At 43.7% G+C, this 16227-nt stretch overlaps 1 protein-coding gene across 1 annotated transcript in view; it reads left to right on the top strand.

The window, feature by feature from the left end:
* LOC126095631 (A disintegrin and metalloproteinase with thrombospondin motifs 7-like) overlaps positions 1–16227 on the top strand; it is a gene marked incomplete at its 5' end in the record, with an annotated part of 619647 nt that overhangs the window by 177233 nt on the left and 426187 nt on the right. The window contains one exon of the mRNA XM_049910395.1: positions 15615–15704. Within this exon, the coding sequence (XP_049766352.1) occupies positions 15615–15704 (90 nt within the window). The remainder of the gene's footprint in view (positions 1–15614; positions 15705–16227) is intronic.

The raw sequence follows: 16227 nt of genomic DNA, 5'->3' as shown, positions 1-16227 counted from the left end.
TGTCCTACCAACCAATCCCTTCTTCTAGTCAAGTTGAAGCGGTATTGAATAGCATATTTAATGACAGGTGGATTGGTGGTCGAAGCACCGTTCCATGGCCCGCACGTTCACCGGATCTGATGTCCCCGGATTTCTTTCTGTGGGGAAAGTTGAAGGATATTTGCTATCGTGATCTAACGACAACGCCTGACAACATGCGTCAGCTCATTGTCAATGCACGTGCGAACATTACAGAAGGCGAACTACTCACTGTTGAGAGGAATGTCGTTACAGGTATTGCCAAATGTGTTGAGGTTGACGGACATCATTTTGAGCATTTATTGCATTAATGTGGTATTTACAGGTAATCACGCTGTAACAGCATGCATTCTCAGAAATGATAAGTTCACAAAGGTACATGTATCACATTGGAACAACCGAAATAAAATGTTAAAACGTACCTACGTTCTGTGTTTTAATTTAAAAAACCTACCTGTTACCAACTGTTCGTCTAAAATTGTGAGCCATATGTTTGTGACTATTACAGCGCCATCTATCACAAAGCGAAAAAAACTGGTCCAACTAAAACATTCATATTTCTTTACGTACTACACGAATATGTAATAAAAAATGGGGTTCCTATTAAAAAAAACCTATGGCAGCGCCATCTAGCGGGCCAACCATAGCGCCATCCTGTTTCCCCCTTCAAGCTAGACAAGCTTCGTTCTTTATAGTTTTTTCGTTTGACGGTTATTTCGCGAGATATTTGGTCCGGTCACTATCAGTGGACCACCCTGTATATGAAATCACTACATTTTCATTATTTCATAATTTATTGTTTATAAGATGTAGCTTATCCATTAGTTATATTTGGTTCCCCTATTCTGACAAATCTAGGAATGGTCAGTGTGGACTGAAATCGATAGTCTAACATAAGTTTTCTGACTCTAGGAGAAATATACTGTTCTGCCAGGTTTCTAAAAATTTCTAGGAGAGTCTCTACGACAGAACTTGGACTTAAATGTCATAGAAACTTTCACTAATCAATCTTACAACTCAAAAAACTATGGATTCGACACTAGTATTGGTGGTTTTTGATTATTTTTATGTCATCTCCGCAATTCTACCATCTCATTCCTGTGTATATCTTTCACATCAGAATTTGAAAGTTGTGTGCATGTTACTGCTAATTCCCGGTAGTAATCATAAAAGGGAGGGTGGCCAAGGTCGCTTAAAACGAAATATCAGCTTTTCCTCTAACAAATTTATTTTGTCGTGAAGGCATAGTAGCCGGCCGCGGTGGCCGAGCGGTTCTAGGCGCCCAGTCCGGAACCGAGCGACTGCTACGGTCGCAGGTTCGAATCCTGCCTCGGGCATGGATGTGTGTGATGTCCTTCGGTTAGTTAGGTTTAAGTAGTTCTAAGTTCTAGGGGACTGATGACCACAGATATTAAGTCCCATAGTGCTCAGAGCCATTTGAACCATTTGAAGGCAAAGTAAAAGGACTATTGGAATACGTTAGTCAAACTAAGTGGACAACCACTTGATCTGAGAGTCAAACGTAGACCCCTAAAAAACAATAAACATTTCTTCACTGGAGAAAAATTACCGTGTTGATTGTGCAGATAAGCAACCCTCATCGTCATAGCTCTGAACGAACACAAAAGGAATTTCCTAGCAGGTTAGTGACGTTGTATGACAAGTAATCTAGAATAAACCCAAGCCAATTCATGATCAAATTAAATCACAACGGCGCGGCTAGAAATATGAATCTTCAAATGCCAGCTTCTAGTGTCGTTACCTTCAACTGCATCCGCTTACGCCATTAATTATGATACACTCTGGATGTAGGTGCAGAAACCCGGCAAACGATCTTCTGCTGAACGACCAACGTTATGAATGAAGTGTTAGGCAGTGTTGAGGCACTTTGATGGATATAAGCAGACTGAATCGACGAATGAATATTCGTATCAAGGCCGGGATTTGAACCTGGGTCTCGTGTCACTCGGCAGATGCATCAACCACTAGACCGCCCTGGCACAGTGGCTTTCCACAACGGACTAGTCTATCACCCCTCCCTCCACAAATTCCTATTCATGCCTCAGCCCACTCTGTACTCCCCCTAAACTTGAACACCATAGAAACTGGGGATCCTTCTTGAAACCCAGGCATAAAAGCTTTAATTAAAATTAAAGCACCTGTTTAGGAGAAATACCAAGTCGACTGAGGCGTGAATCGGAATTTGTATTGAAGAGCGGGGCGTGCTATGGTAGCCCATGTAGTTGTGCAAAGCCACTGTCCCAGGCTGGCGTATTGGTTAGCGCGTCTGCCTAATGAGCAGGTAACCCCTGTTCGAATACCAGCCTTGCTACAAATTTTCATATATATGAATCATATACGTTAGAGACCTGAAAAGGCCTCTGGAAGCATATAGTTTCACCTTTTTACATATGTAGTTACTTATTGGTGTACCAAATTTGCTATAAAGGTTCCAGGCGTCCAGAAAAAAAAACCACAAACACACACTCACATTGCTAATGACCAAGTTAATCTCGGCTGTAGTGTTTGCCTCTGCTCTAGATGAAATTCAACAACGAATGGAAGTAGTTAATACAGCCAAATGGTTAACAGACATGCGATCCCAAATAATAAGAGTAAAATAGTGGGGTAATGAAAGTACCGAAAAGAAGATAGAATATATGTTAACAATGAATTCAAAGTATTAGGTAAAGAGATTTTGTATTTAGGAGAGTTGAAAATGGCTACTGGGTGGATAAAGAGATAAACAAAAGAGTAGTAGTGCCCTGTATCGTTTTGATCAGCTATACACCGTTTTCAAAACTTAAACTTCCCGTGTGCCTTTGTGTATAACCAGGTTTGACGTAATGGCAGGAATACATGGATTCTTAATGCGTAAATGACTTGAGGACTGAGGGTTACCATGTGATCAAGTGATTCATATTGAGAGTTTCTGGGAGAGACAGGAAGACTAAATCTTCATCGCAATGAAAATGAAATGGATGTGGATCGAATATGTTGGTACACAGACAAAGAAAGTTCACTGCTGCATTCAAGGAGATATTACAAAACAAAACGTGGACCTAATAGAATGTGGGCAGATGCCATTAAAAATATGCAGGAGCAACGTGGATGCGTGTAGTTGAATAACGTAATCAACTGAATAAAATAGAGGGTAACCTTATCTGTCACTGGATGTTGAATGTGTTTCGAGAAAAAGGGAAACGAAAATAATAATGAAGAAATCTTTCGTGCACAATAGATACGCGTAATATAGCACGTGAAACATCATTAGGAACTAATAACAAGCCAAAGTCGCCACTCGGTTCCCAACTCCAAAAAGACAAAGCTTTGACAGGATAAGACGGTTTTTGTTACTGTTGTCATATACTGCCAACAATACATTTTGATTAACTTTCGGTAAGCGCTGTTTACACCTTATACTACTACACTCCTGGAAATTGAAATAAGAACACCGTGAATTCATTGTCCCAGGAAGGGGAAACTTTATTGACACATTCCTGGGTCAGATACATCACATGATCACACTGACAGAACCACAGGCACATAGACACAGGCAACAGAGCATGAACAATGTCGGCACTAGTACAGTGTATATCCACCTTTCGCAGCAATGCAGGCTGCTATTCTCCCATGGAGACGATCGTAGAGATGCTGGATGTAGTCCTGTGGAACGGCTTGCCATGCCATTTCCACCTGGCGCCTCAGTTGGACCAGCGTTCGTGCTGGACGTGCAGACCGCGTGAGACGACGCTTCATCCAGTCCCAAACATGCTCAATGGGGGACAGATCCGGAGATCTTGCTGGCCAGGGTAGTTGACTTACACCTTCTAGAGCACGTTGGGTGGCACGGGATACATGCGGACGTGCATTGTCCTGTTGGAACAGCACGTTCCCTTGCCGGTCTAGGAATGGTAGAACGATGGGTTCGATGGCGGTTTGGATGTACCGTGCACTATTCAGTGTCCCCTCGACGATCACCAGTGGTGTACGGCCAGTGTAGGAGATCGCTCCCCACACCATGATGCCGGGTGTTGGCCCTGTGTGCCTCGGTCGTATGCAGTCCTGATTGTGGCGCTCACCTGCACGGCGCCAAACACGCATACGACCATCATTGGCACCAAGGCAGAAGCGACTCTCATCGCTGAAGACGACACGTCTCCATTCGTCCCTCCATTCACGCCTGTCGCGACACCACTGGAGGCGGGCTGCACGATGTTGGGGCGTGAGCGGAAGACGGCCTAACGGTGTGCGGGACCGTAGCCCAGCTTCATGGAGACGGTTGCGAATGGTCCTCGCCGATACCCCAGGAGCAACAGTGTCCCTAATTTGCTGGAAAGTGGCGGTGCGGTCCCCTACGGCACTGCGTAGGATCCTACGGCCTTGGCGTGCATCCGTGCGTCGCTGCGGTCCGGTCCCAGGTCGACGGGCACGTGCACCTTCCGCCGACCACTGGCGACAACATCGATGTACTGTGGAGACCTCACGCCCCACGTGTTGAGCAATTCGGCGGTACGTCCACCCGGCCTCCCGCATGCCCACTATACGCCCCCGCTCAAAGTCCGTCAACTGCACATACGGTTCACGTCCACGCTGTCGCGGCATGCTACCAGTGTTAAAGACTGCGATGGAGCTCCGTATGCCACGGCAAACTGGCTGACACTGACGGCGGCGGTGCACAAATGCTGCGCAGCTAGCGCCATTCGACGGCCAACACCTCGGTTCCTGGTGTGTCCGCTGTGCCGTGCGTGTGATCATTGCTTGTACAGCCCTCTCGCAGTGTCCGGAGCAAGTATGGTGGGTCTGACACACCGGTGTCAATGTGTTCTTTTTTCCATTTCCAGGAGTGTATTATTTGCACTAAAACGGCTAGGGCACATATTATTCCTGGATGGGGAAAATGAACTCCGATGAAGCAAGGTAACTTATACACAACGTCACAATCATGTTAAATGCCCGTAGACCAGCTCGCGAATGTGGAGGAAGAAGCCTTGGTCATCCATAACTCTTGAGTGCCAACGACGAAGTGCATGCTTAAGTGCTATCGCCTCCTGACCACCTCCCACCAAGCAGGATCCAGTATAGCATTCCACGGTACTATACTGTCATTTTATATTAACTGAAAAAGTAATTGCCGAATGTATTGTCGCAGTGGTAACACCGGTTCAAGTCAGATCACCGAAGTTAAGAGCTGCCGGGCTTGGCCAGCACGGTCTGCCGTGTGCTGTTGGGAAGCAGGGTACACTCAGCTCTTGTGAGTGAAATTGAAGAGCCACTTAAATGAAAAGTAGCGTCTCCAGTCCCGAAAACTAACAACGGCCGGGAGAGCGGTGTGCTGTTCGCATGCCCCTCCATATCTGTACCCACTGACGCCTATCGGCTGAGAATGACACAGCAGTCGGTTGGTGCTGTTAGGCCTTCCAAGATCTGTTCAGTTGGAGTTCCAGAGAAAAGGTAATTAATACTTCAAGATGAAGTGGTGGGAGACCCACTCTCTTTGCCTATATGTCTTGAAGTGAGGAAGTAGGTTTAATATTAAATGGGACTACAAAATGTAAACGCAGGGTTGTGATTCGTTGGCTCACTTCCTGGTGGACTCCGGAATTTTACGAGGGCTGTTCAGAAAGTAAGCTCCGATTGATCGCGAAATGGGAACCACAGTGAAAATTAGAAATGTTTTATTTTTAACAGTTAGCTACACCATCCAGCTACTTCTCTACGTAGTTGCCGTTCTGACTAAGACATCTGTCGTAGCGTTGTACCAACTTTCCAATACCCTCATCATAAAAGACAGCCGCCAGTGCTTTCCGCCAATTCTCTACGCTGGCCTACAGCTCGTTTTCTGTGCCAAAATGTTGTATTCATAGCCAGCGGTTCATGTGAGCAGAAATGAAACGCAGGGGGAGTCAATTACGGGCTGTATTGTGGGTAGTCAAACATTTCCAATTGAAAACGATGCAGGAGCATCTTCATTGCCCCTTCAGAATGCGGCTGAGAATATTGCCTTGTAGAAGAAACTGCACGACAGTTATGTAATGTTGGCTGTATAGCTTCAGGCGAAATTTATCACCAGGTCCTCGTACTTGGCGGGAGACACTATTCTCTAGACAACTTTACGCGATCACTGTGAGCTCAGAAATGAGAGGAGTGACGTGATGCTATCTAGGGTCATACTAGAGACACTGCCCAACACATCTGTGCAAAGCTTTATCGGATTATCATAGTTGTTTCCATTTCGCGATCAATCGGAGCTTACTTTCTGAACAGCCCTCGTAGTAGGCACACGAAGACACCCAAACCGTTGGGATCCAACTCTAGCGAGACTGGCACGTCCCCAGTGCAAACTCCCTCGGGGCCTATTTCACCTGTCCATTGACAAAAGTTTTTCGAATTTTTGAGATCCTCATCCAGCTTGCTGATACATTCTATCTTTGTATCTGCCTTCACCTCGTCTTTGAGTGTAACCACAATACCTGACATTAAATTTGTTGTTCCCTGAGATATCTGTTCTGTTTAATTATTCATGAGATCAGAGTTTAACGTAGCAGCTGTCAGACATGTACACGACAGTGGGGTCTATGAGACGAGGCGTAACCACGAAGTTTTAATTATCATCTCGAAAAAATCAAGTTGCGGACACGGAAATTGGTGACCATATTTGTGCTCCTCTAAATATTCACCGTTCAGTGCGACACATTTTCCAATGATGGATGACTTGGTGGAGAACTTGGTTGTAGATGCGTGCATTTTCGCTGTTCACGGAACATTCCACTTCGAAAACCACCTTGTCGTCATTCTGGAAACGCCTGTCTCGCATTGTTTACTTCATTGGAGCAAAGAGGAACAAGTCGAAGCTGGTGTCTGGAGAATAAGGCAAGATTAGCCCAAACAAGCAGCATGTGTGGCTCTGTCGTGTGCAAAAAGCCCTGGGGCGTTATCATGGAGCAAAAACAACGTCTTGGACAGCGTACTGTGATACTTCATCTTGACAAGTTGTGGTAGTAATTTCCTGTTACGATTTGCACCTTATGAACATACATGGTGCTGTCACATTAATTTGACCACCGCCTATACAAGACGTTAACGTACAATAACCACCCACAGAAGCCAGGTGCCAGCACTACCACTGGAGGGTATATAAAGCGTGTCGGGCGGGACGTGGGAGCAATGCAGTCATTATCATTTATCTGACGTACAAACAGGTATGATCATTGGCTTTCCTGCCAAGGGTGCAAGCATTTCCGAAACGGCAAAGTTAGTAAACTGTTCGCGTACTGCCGTCGTCAAAGTATACTGCGCATATCAAAATGGCCTTTCAAAACCGACGTCCAGATATCTGCGGTGGACCACGAACCACAGAGATAACAGGGATAAACAACGGCTGCGGAGATGTGCACCGACAAGTGTTGAGCAACTGACCGCCCAGATGAACCAAGGGGCTACCGAAAGTGTGTCCTCAACGCCCGTTCAGCAAACGTGTGCAGCAAGGGCTTGTTTTGTGCACCCATGCTGACTGCTGTTCATAGGTGATTAAGGCTGGAATTTACACTCCAATACCGCAACTGGAAGGCGAATGAGTGGAAACAGGTGACCTTTTCAGATCAGTCACGTTTTATGCTCCACCGGCGTGATACGTCTTGAAACAAACACCCTGCAACGATCGTTAGAAGGATACAAGCCGGAGGAGGGAACGCTAAAGTCTGAGGGATGTTTCTATGATATTCCCTTGGTGATCTTGTCATTCTGGAAGGTACAATGGATCAAAACAAGAACGCATCTTCCCTTGGGGACCATGTCTACCCCTCCAGCAGTTTGTTTTCCCTCGGCGCGATGGTCTCTACCGTCAACTCAATTAAACGTGTCGCACAGCTCGCGGTGTACGAGCGTTGTTCGAAGAGCACCAGGACGAGTTTATCGTACTTACCTGGCCACCAAACTCCCCAGATTAAAACCCAATCGAGAATCTGAGACCATCTTGTTCCGGCTGCTCGTGCCATGGATCCTTAATCGAGGAATTTTGCGCAACTGATCGCGGCACTCATGTCGGCATGGTTCCGAATCTTTATCGGTACCTTCCAGAACCTCCGTGGTTCTCTTCTTGCTCATCTCGCTGCGGTCCGCGCTGCAAAATGTGATTATTGAGGATTCTGACACGTGGTCACATTAGTGCAATTGGGCAATATAATTTGTCAGCCCCTAAAAAACAGGATCACTTTGCCCGATGATGGTTTACTTTTCGCTGTTTTTGGTGAACACATGTGTTGTCACTGCTTGCTTCGTTCCTTTGTCTAGGTGATAACCCAGTAGTGATGAGTAGCTAGCTAGAGAAACCACATGAGCTGGCCTGCCACAGCTGCAACATTTCAATCACTGCCTAGGTTCCTATCTGAATATGTATAAACAGTCGCGGAATCCAGCGGTTGGAACCGTTGCCACGTCCAGTATGTCGTGTTGAATGATGAAAATTGATCCACGACTGATTTTCACTTTTTTGATTTTGATACGTCGGTCTTGGAGCCCCAGATCTTCCACTTCTCTCGCGATTACTAGTTCTTCAGAGATGGGTTGTGACTTTCTTTGTCATTATGAAGCCGGCCGCGGTGGTCTAGCGGTTCTAGGCGCTCAGTCCGGAGCCGCGCGACTGCTACGGTCGCAGGTTCGAATCCTGCCTCGGGCATGGATGTGTGTGATGTCCTTAGGTTAGTTAGGTTTAAGTATCTCTAAGTTCTAGGGTACTGATGACCATAGATGTTAAGTCCCATAATGCTCAGAGCCATTTGAACCATTTTTTGTCATTATGAAGAGCTCGCCTACTGTGTAGCTGGAAACTCCTACTGTTTTGTCAGGGCGCAGATCGAGGACCTGGCTGGCGCCGTCAAACACAATATAACCGTATTGAAGATTATTCTATTTATTGCTCAGAATACAGATCGTTACCGTGTCTTCTGTGACGGCTAGTGGCTACGCAATCCCGAGAGGAATTCAATAAATCCAACAGCAGACTCCAGGCTGCCGAGGATGTTGCATTAGCTCTGTGTAGAAGTCGATGACATTCTGACTCGATAGTTTACCGGCCGCTGGCATCGTAGGCACGCTCTATCGGTAGCTCTGCTTGGAGATGATCACTACCCGCGTTGTACCATCAGGTGGACCGCGATGTCGGATGCCGTGTTGTGCCGAATGCTGAACCTGGCCCACCGATACGGTAGGTCGTCAGACCCGTGCGGCGCTGAGGTTTTAGGGAAGCTTCTGTCCTGGATCTAACCCGTGTTGCTAGACTCTTGGACAGCCCATCAGTACTGATTGCTGTTTCAGCCCTGTCCACGGACCGCTGATCTTCTAATAAGACAATAATTGTAAGACCAACACCAGCGCAGTCTCACACACAAGATGTCACAATACCACGACCAGAGAATCGAGTCTGAATGACATGAACGCCATCTATCCTACTGATCGAGTGCTCTAAGCTATTTGGAATGAAGTATTTATGTTGTCGAGGAGAGACTCTGCTCCAAGACGTCATTCGTAATGACCGAGTCGGTTCTGTTCCTCGCACATCGTAAGCGGTCTTCAGTTCCGTTACATTTGGTTAACTAATTTGTTGCAGTTTTTTTGCCGTTTATTCAAACCCCTGCTAGACGATGTTGCATCGTACCTAGTGCCTCTTACATAACGTTACGAAGGTAGTACGGTCTGCACTTTTCTAACGCTTTTCTGTTGAGCTCTCTCGCAGTCTCGCTCAAGGCTGTCGAGGTTGCCGTCTTCCAGACCGAGTAACGGTGTTGAAGTGTTTATGCTTCCCGGTTGGCGCCTGTTGATACTTCCCCGTGACTGAGTGACGACGGCTGTTCTAACTTAGAAATTTTACTCTCCCGTTCCCCACTAATTTGTTGCGTAACTGTTATTTACATCGGAGGTTCGAGTCCTCCCTTGGGCGTGGGTGTTTGTTGACCTTAGCGTAAGTTAGATTAAGTACTGTGTTAGCCTAGGAAGGGATGACCTCAGCAGTTTGGTCGCATAGAACTTACCACGAATTTCCATTTACAGTTATTTAGACTCGTTTAACCACATTGGATGCCATCTAATTATTGTCTCATGTAATGATGCGTTGTTGTCGACCACTTCCACCCTCTTAGTATCGAACGTTGCAGCATTTTTCTCCTTCAGTTGCTGTAAGCAGATAACCACTCATATACACTTATGGACGGGCTATTATGCCTTTGGAATTTTCCGGTTTACCAGGAGACGTAGCTTCAAACAAACAAGCAAAAAATAATTACGAAACTTTATTTCTTTGACGTGATAATTAAAACTTTATTACTATTCCTCGTATACAATAACTAAAGCTCCATGAGTGCCCCTATTTTAACCCTCCAGCCGAGTGAGTAAATTTTTTTAGCAATATTTATACAAATAAGAATACATCAATGTACCATTTGCGCACACACACACACACACACACACACACACACACACTCTTGTTCCGTCGACGGAAACATCTGTCAGTGAATTTCGTAAAATGTTCGGCTTGTAAGGGACTGTGTCCATGAGACAATCGGTCAAGATGTGACTTTTATTTTCTTGCCTGCGGTCCATTAACGAAATATTCAGGTTGACAAATGACATAATTTGAAATCACAATCTATGTATTGTTCTAAAAATCAGCATTACACCTTTCTAACTGTTCCTAGGTGAGAGTAGAGAAAGCTAACTATCACCGGGAAGGCAATGAATCTGTGTGGTAGTCTTATTACCGTTTCAGGTAAAATTGCGGATGATTTATTCTACTAGGCGAAACCCAGTTCCTCCCTTAATTCTCGTTCAGTACAGTTTAGTGCTCCATTTCTAGTCAGTTCCTCGTGCATACAGTTATGACTCCGACATTTTACCCGCACTATTATCTCACACAGTTTGGTCTATCATCCTTTATGGCTGTTATCTCACTGGACAGAACTGCATTAACTTCTTCACTGAACTCTCATCAAGGGATATTTCAGTAAAAAAAGGACTGCGCTTAGCATTATGAAGAAATATTTGTATTCTTATGAACATGATCTCGAAAGAAAGCTAGAACACTAACGGATACATCTAACATAATAAAAAAAATGAAAGTCATAATAACGGTTTTCCTTGGAATAATACTGAAAACGCTAAGAGAATGCGAAACTCGAAGATTTCTTTCTTCGCGCTGATATTATTGTACTTACTTAGGAAAAGGTCAAAATGTGTCTTTCTGAAACGTTCCAAAGTATTAATAAATATCAGCTAGCAGTGTTTTTTTAACTACTACACAGCTAGCCATTAAAATTGCCACTCCAAGGTACCAAATAACGAAATTTTAGTTGAAGTGTGAATACAGTATATTATAAGGGACAATCTAAAAGTTTCCGTTTGAGGGCGTTGCTGCAACTTAATCGGAGTACGAATCCGATGCGGGTATATAAGAATCGACATGTAGACAAGGTATCGGTGTGGCATTTGTATCCTTACGATGTGCATTGCGGAGACGTGAAATATAGCGTCGTTATTACCAAACGCGTACAAACAGAACCAACGTGCTGTTATTGTTTTCCTGGTTGCAGAAGGACAAACACTGGGAGGCATCTGTCGGGGAATGAAGAATGTGTATGGGGCAGCACGTTTGTCGGAAACCTCCGTTGTGAAATGGTGCGCCAAGTTCTGGATGCTACTCCTTGATGATGACGGACGTCCCCAAAACGCAAATGTAACGCCGAAATTAAGCCAGCTGAAGTGGGAGACACGCGAGCGCCCGCCATATAGTCCTGATCTCTCTCCATGCGATTATCACTTTTTCGGTCCCCCAAAAAAGGGCCTGGAAGGGTCGACGATTCCTGGCGGACGAGGATGTGCAGCAGACAGTTACAGACTTCTTCACGCAGCAGTACACGGTGTTTTATTAAACAGGTATCTTCAATCCAGTGCTTCGGTGGGGTGATTGCCTCAGTGCTCACGGTGATTTTACTTGACTGACATACCGATTCTGGATTGTACGAGCTTCGAACGGGAACTTTTTGATCGCACCTTACACTAGGAATACACGATTAAAGTTGTAGGTGATTTAAGGGTATACAGAATGCGAAAATTAGTACACATAGCTGTAACGTCTTGCATCAATAATGTCTCTAATCTGGCTGGACATCAATTCGAACCGTGGTGGGATGACAGATACGGGAACGTCATTCCGTACTACCTCGTCCTGTGCCAGAGTTTATCAGTACCCACGAGCTGGCGAGTTGTGGCGTACCAGTGACTCGATAGCTCATGACCAGATGTTATTAATTGGTGAGAGATCCGTAAAACGTACTGGAGAGGGAAACAGCCTAACAACTTCTGTAGTGAGTTAGGCCAGGGCAGCACGGACAACATGAAATATTACGTTATCAGTTTGAAAGATGACGTCACAGAGACTTCGAAAATAGGGCACAGCCACTGTCGTTAAAATGAGAGAATTTTAACGCCTTCTCTCCAAATTATCGGCTGTACGAACCGGAGGTGATTGTGTCGTTTACTCAGTCTCACCCCATACTGTGTTGGGCCCTATGACGATTACAGTTAGGCAACGTTTGTTCTCCTCTGGGCCTCCGCGCAAGAATACGTCCATTGCGATCACCACTGTCGGCTCGGCTCTCATTGATACCGTGACAGTCCATGGTGCTCCAAACATCGACACACTATTCGCGGTGGATGCTGCTTTTTCTACAAACGAACCCACTGTTTGATTTAACCCACGTGACGTATATGTACAATCGTCCAAGACTGAGTGAAGAATGTTCTCTCTAGTGCTAGTCATGTGGTGCTGCCTTTGACACCCTGCATAGCCTTGAGTATGGACCTCCTGAACCCAACGAGTCTATATGCTCCTGACAGTCGTGGGCCTCAACCAACGCGAGCAGCACTGTCACATAACGATGAACTGCAGTCTCGATTAACTAAATTTCTACCGCTGCAGAATTCCGAAATGTTCTACGAATATTTGACAAACGATCTTCAGCTACGATTTCTGAACGAGAAACTTCATCTGCAATTTTTCCCCTTGTGCAGACTGTAGGTGACACCAATCTAATCTGTCTTATTCCGAGCGCTGAAATGAAAATCGTTTAGATATCAAAGCGTCCGTATTTACAGAACCCTGTTGACTTCACTACAATCTTCTTTGTGCGGTTGCGCTGGATTGCTAATCTGTCTCTGTATATAAAAGTCAGTGTCCCGATTGACTGAATCACTCGCTGACTCATCGTCACCCAGCACAAACCACTATTGGTGGAAACTTCAAATTTGCGGAGGGTGTCACTGTAGACGTCGTTTAGGATGGGATTTCTCGAAATTCCATCTCTAAGGGGGTAAAAGGGTTTTTGAAAACATGTTGCTATTAATACAATTTTGAAGCGAGAGCTACGAAAATTGGTGCTGTATGTGGTTTTTCGGTCAGAAATAAAGAAATACGTGTTTAACCTTTTTAGAAATTTAACCCTTATGGGAGTAAAATAGTTGCTGATTTTTAAAAAAAGAACGAATCATTATTAATGAACTAATAAACCATTTTCAAACCTACATCTATGAAGAAAGGTATTTGACTTTTTCGTCAGAAATGAAAAAAATACGTGTTTCAGTGTTTTTGGAAATAGGACATGAAAGTTTTTAAGGAAATATTTCGTTATGAAAGCATTTTCGAAGCTAAATTTATGAAAATTTGTATTTAACTTTTCGGTTAGAAATAAAATATTATGTGTATCAGTGTTTTTAGAAAGCCAGTCCCCAAGGGGGTGAAATGGGGGATGGACATTATTATGAAAATGTTTCACTGTGAAAGAATTTTTGAATCTAAATCTAAGACAATTTGTATTTGGCTCCTTGGTTGGGAAAAAATACGTTTTTGAGAGTTCTTTTTGGAAATTCAACCCCACAGAGGGTGAAATAGAGGGCGAAAATTTTTTTTGAAAATATCGCGTTATATTAATGCTACATGCATGAAAATTTGTAAGTGACCTCTAAATAAATGTATTAGAGGATGAAAGTTTGTCTGGAGACATCACTACAAGAACGCAGAACATATGATTAACAAAAGCCTTAGGCTACAGTGATAAGAATCGCTTTTTGATAAGAAGTAGATTCGGGAAAAATGGTGCTTCTATGGTCTTAATTGGCGTGCAGAGCTTAGAAGATGTTGCAGTTTGTGAAAAAACTAAAAATTCAATTAAAGAAAAACAAAAAAATCTGTACCCATACAGCAGACACTGAGGTAGTATACATATCAAAGCCACCGTCCTGACTAACTGGCTGACTCATCATCGTCCAACCCAAACCGCTAAGAACAGAAACTTCAAATTTTGAAAGGTTATTGATCTTATACTATAGCCGACGCTTAAGAAGATATTTTTCGAAATTCCACGGCTGAAGTGGTGAAATAAAGGATGAAATTTTTTTGAAAATACGTCGCTATTAAGGCAGTTTTGAAGATAGACGTACGAAAAGTGGTGTTTGGGTTCTCTGTCAGAAATAAAAGAACATGTGTTTCAGCATTTTAACCCGTATTGGGGTGAAATAGTGAAACTTTTTTTTTCAAGTAAATCATTATTAAAGAATTGCGAAAGTATTTTTAAAGCTAGGTCTATGAAATATGGTATTTAACTTCTCGGTTATAAATTAAAAAATATGTTTCAGTTCTTTTGGACAAGGTGAAATAGGGGATGAAATGTTTTATGAAAGTATTTCAATAAAAGCTAAACCTATGAAAAATTGAATTTGGCGTCTCGGTTATAAAAAAAACCTGTTTCACTGTTTTTGGACATTCGACTGCTATGGGGTGAAATAGAGGAAGAAACTTTTTATGGAAATACGTCATTATGCAAGCATATTTGTAGCTAAATCTATGACAATTTGTATTTGACATCTGTGTTAGAAAAAAAAATGCATTTCACTGATTTTGGAAATTCAGCCCCTAAAGGAATGTATTCATTGTGAAAGCATTTTTGAAGTTGAATATTCGAAAACTGGTGTTTGGCTTCTCGGCTGGAAATGAAAAAAATACATGGTTCACTAGTTTTGGAAATTCAACCCATAAGGGGCTAAAATGGGGAATGAAAATTTTTATGGAAATTTTCCGTTGTATTAAAAAATCTTTAAAGCTAAAGCTATGTAAATTGTTGTTTCACTTCTCGATTTGATCTGAAGAAACATGTCTTAGTGTATGAAAGTTTCTATGGAAATATACAATAGCGCAAAAGGCATGATTAACTAAAGCCTTGGCTTCCAGCTACCAGATTCACTTTTGGTCAGGAGTACATTCGTAAAAGAGTCAGAATTGCATAGAAAAAGAAACGACTCTCTAATACATTAATTTTTCAGTATACCTAATATATATTTATAAAATTATTTTTGTTGTAATTACTACGCAAACTCGAGCGTAGCAGCGGGTTCTAAGTCGTTTATATATCCAAGTAAGTAGTATTCTTCAAGCCAGTTTAACGTTTGTAGGATGACGGCTCTATTGTGTAGCAATTTTAATGGCCAGCAATGTATTTTAGAGTGGCACTGGCGCCAGGACAACGTTACCCAACTTGGGGTCTGGCTTGCAGGTGGCAGACTTCTACCACGACGGCAGCGTAGGCAACCTGCTCAACGTCGTAGTTGTGCGCATCATCTACTTAGAGAAGGAAGAGGAGGAGGTGAGGTTATTCCGACAAACAGAAGTCTGTAAGTACGTAGGTGGTATTTCTGATACTAGCTGTGTATCTGCTGGCCGCTCGGAATAATAGATACGTTACTTGGAAAGCAGAAATAAAAATTTCGGAAAATACAATATTAAATCCTTACACGTGGATCTAAAAATACAACTGTACTTCGCAAGTCACTGTATGATGTGTGGCGGAGGGCATATTGTGTCCCAGATCATCCTCCACCCGCTCTTCTCCCCGCCCTACCAACGCTACACCCACACCCACTCGACGATGGTAAGGGTTCGGAAAGATTGGCGATGCCCTTATGACTGAGACAGAATCTCTCATTTTAGCGTTGCTGACATTAAACGGGATTTATATTTAAAGCAAAATAGTCTGTTTCGTGACTCGTTTTAGACTCGGTATCTTGGATTTTTTCAGGTAAGGTTCTTCGCGTTACGTAACGGCCGTTTTGTAACGACTACCACTGTAGCTGGTAGAGCAGTTGTGATGCCGGCTGATCTAGCCCTTT

The sequence above is a fragment of the Schistocerca cancellata genome, chromosome 8 (genome assembly GCF_023864275.1).
Source record: "Schistocerca cancellata isolate TAMUIC-IGC-003103 chromosome 8, iqSchCanc2.1, whole genome shotgun sequence".
NCBI classification, from domain to species: domain Eukaryota; kingdom Metazoa; phylum Arthropoda; class Insecta; order Orthoptera; family Acrididae; genus Schistocerca; species Schistocerca cancellata.
This window is presented reverse-complemented; position numbering and strand designations above follow the sequence as displayed.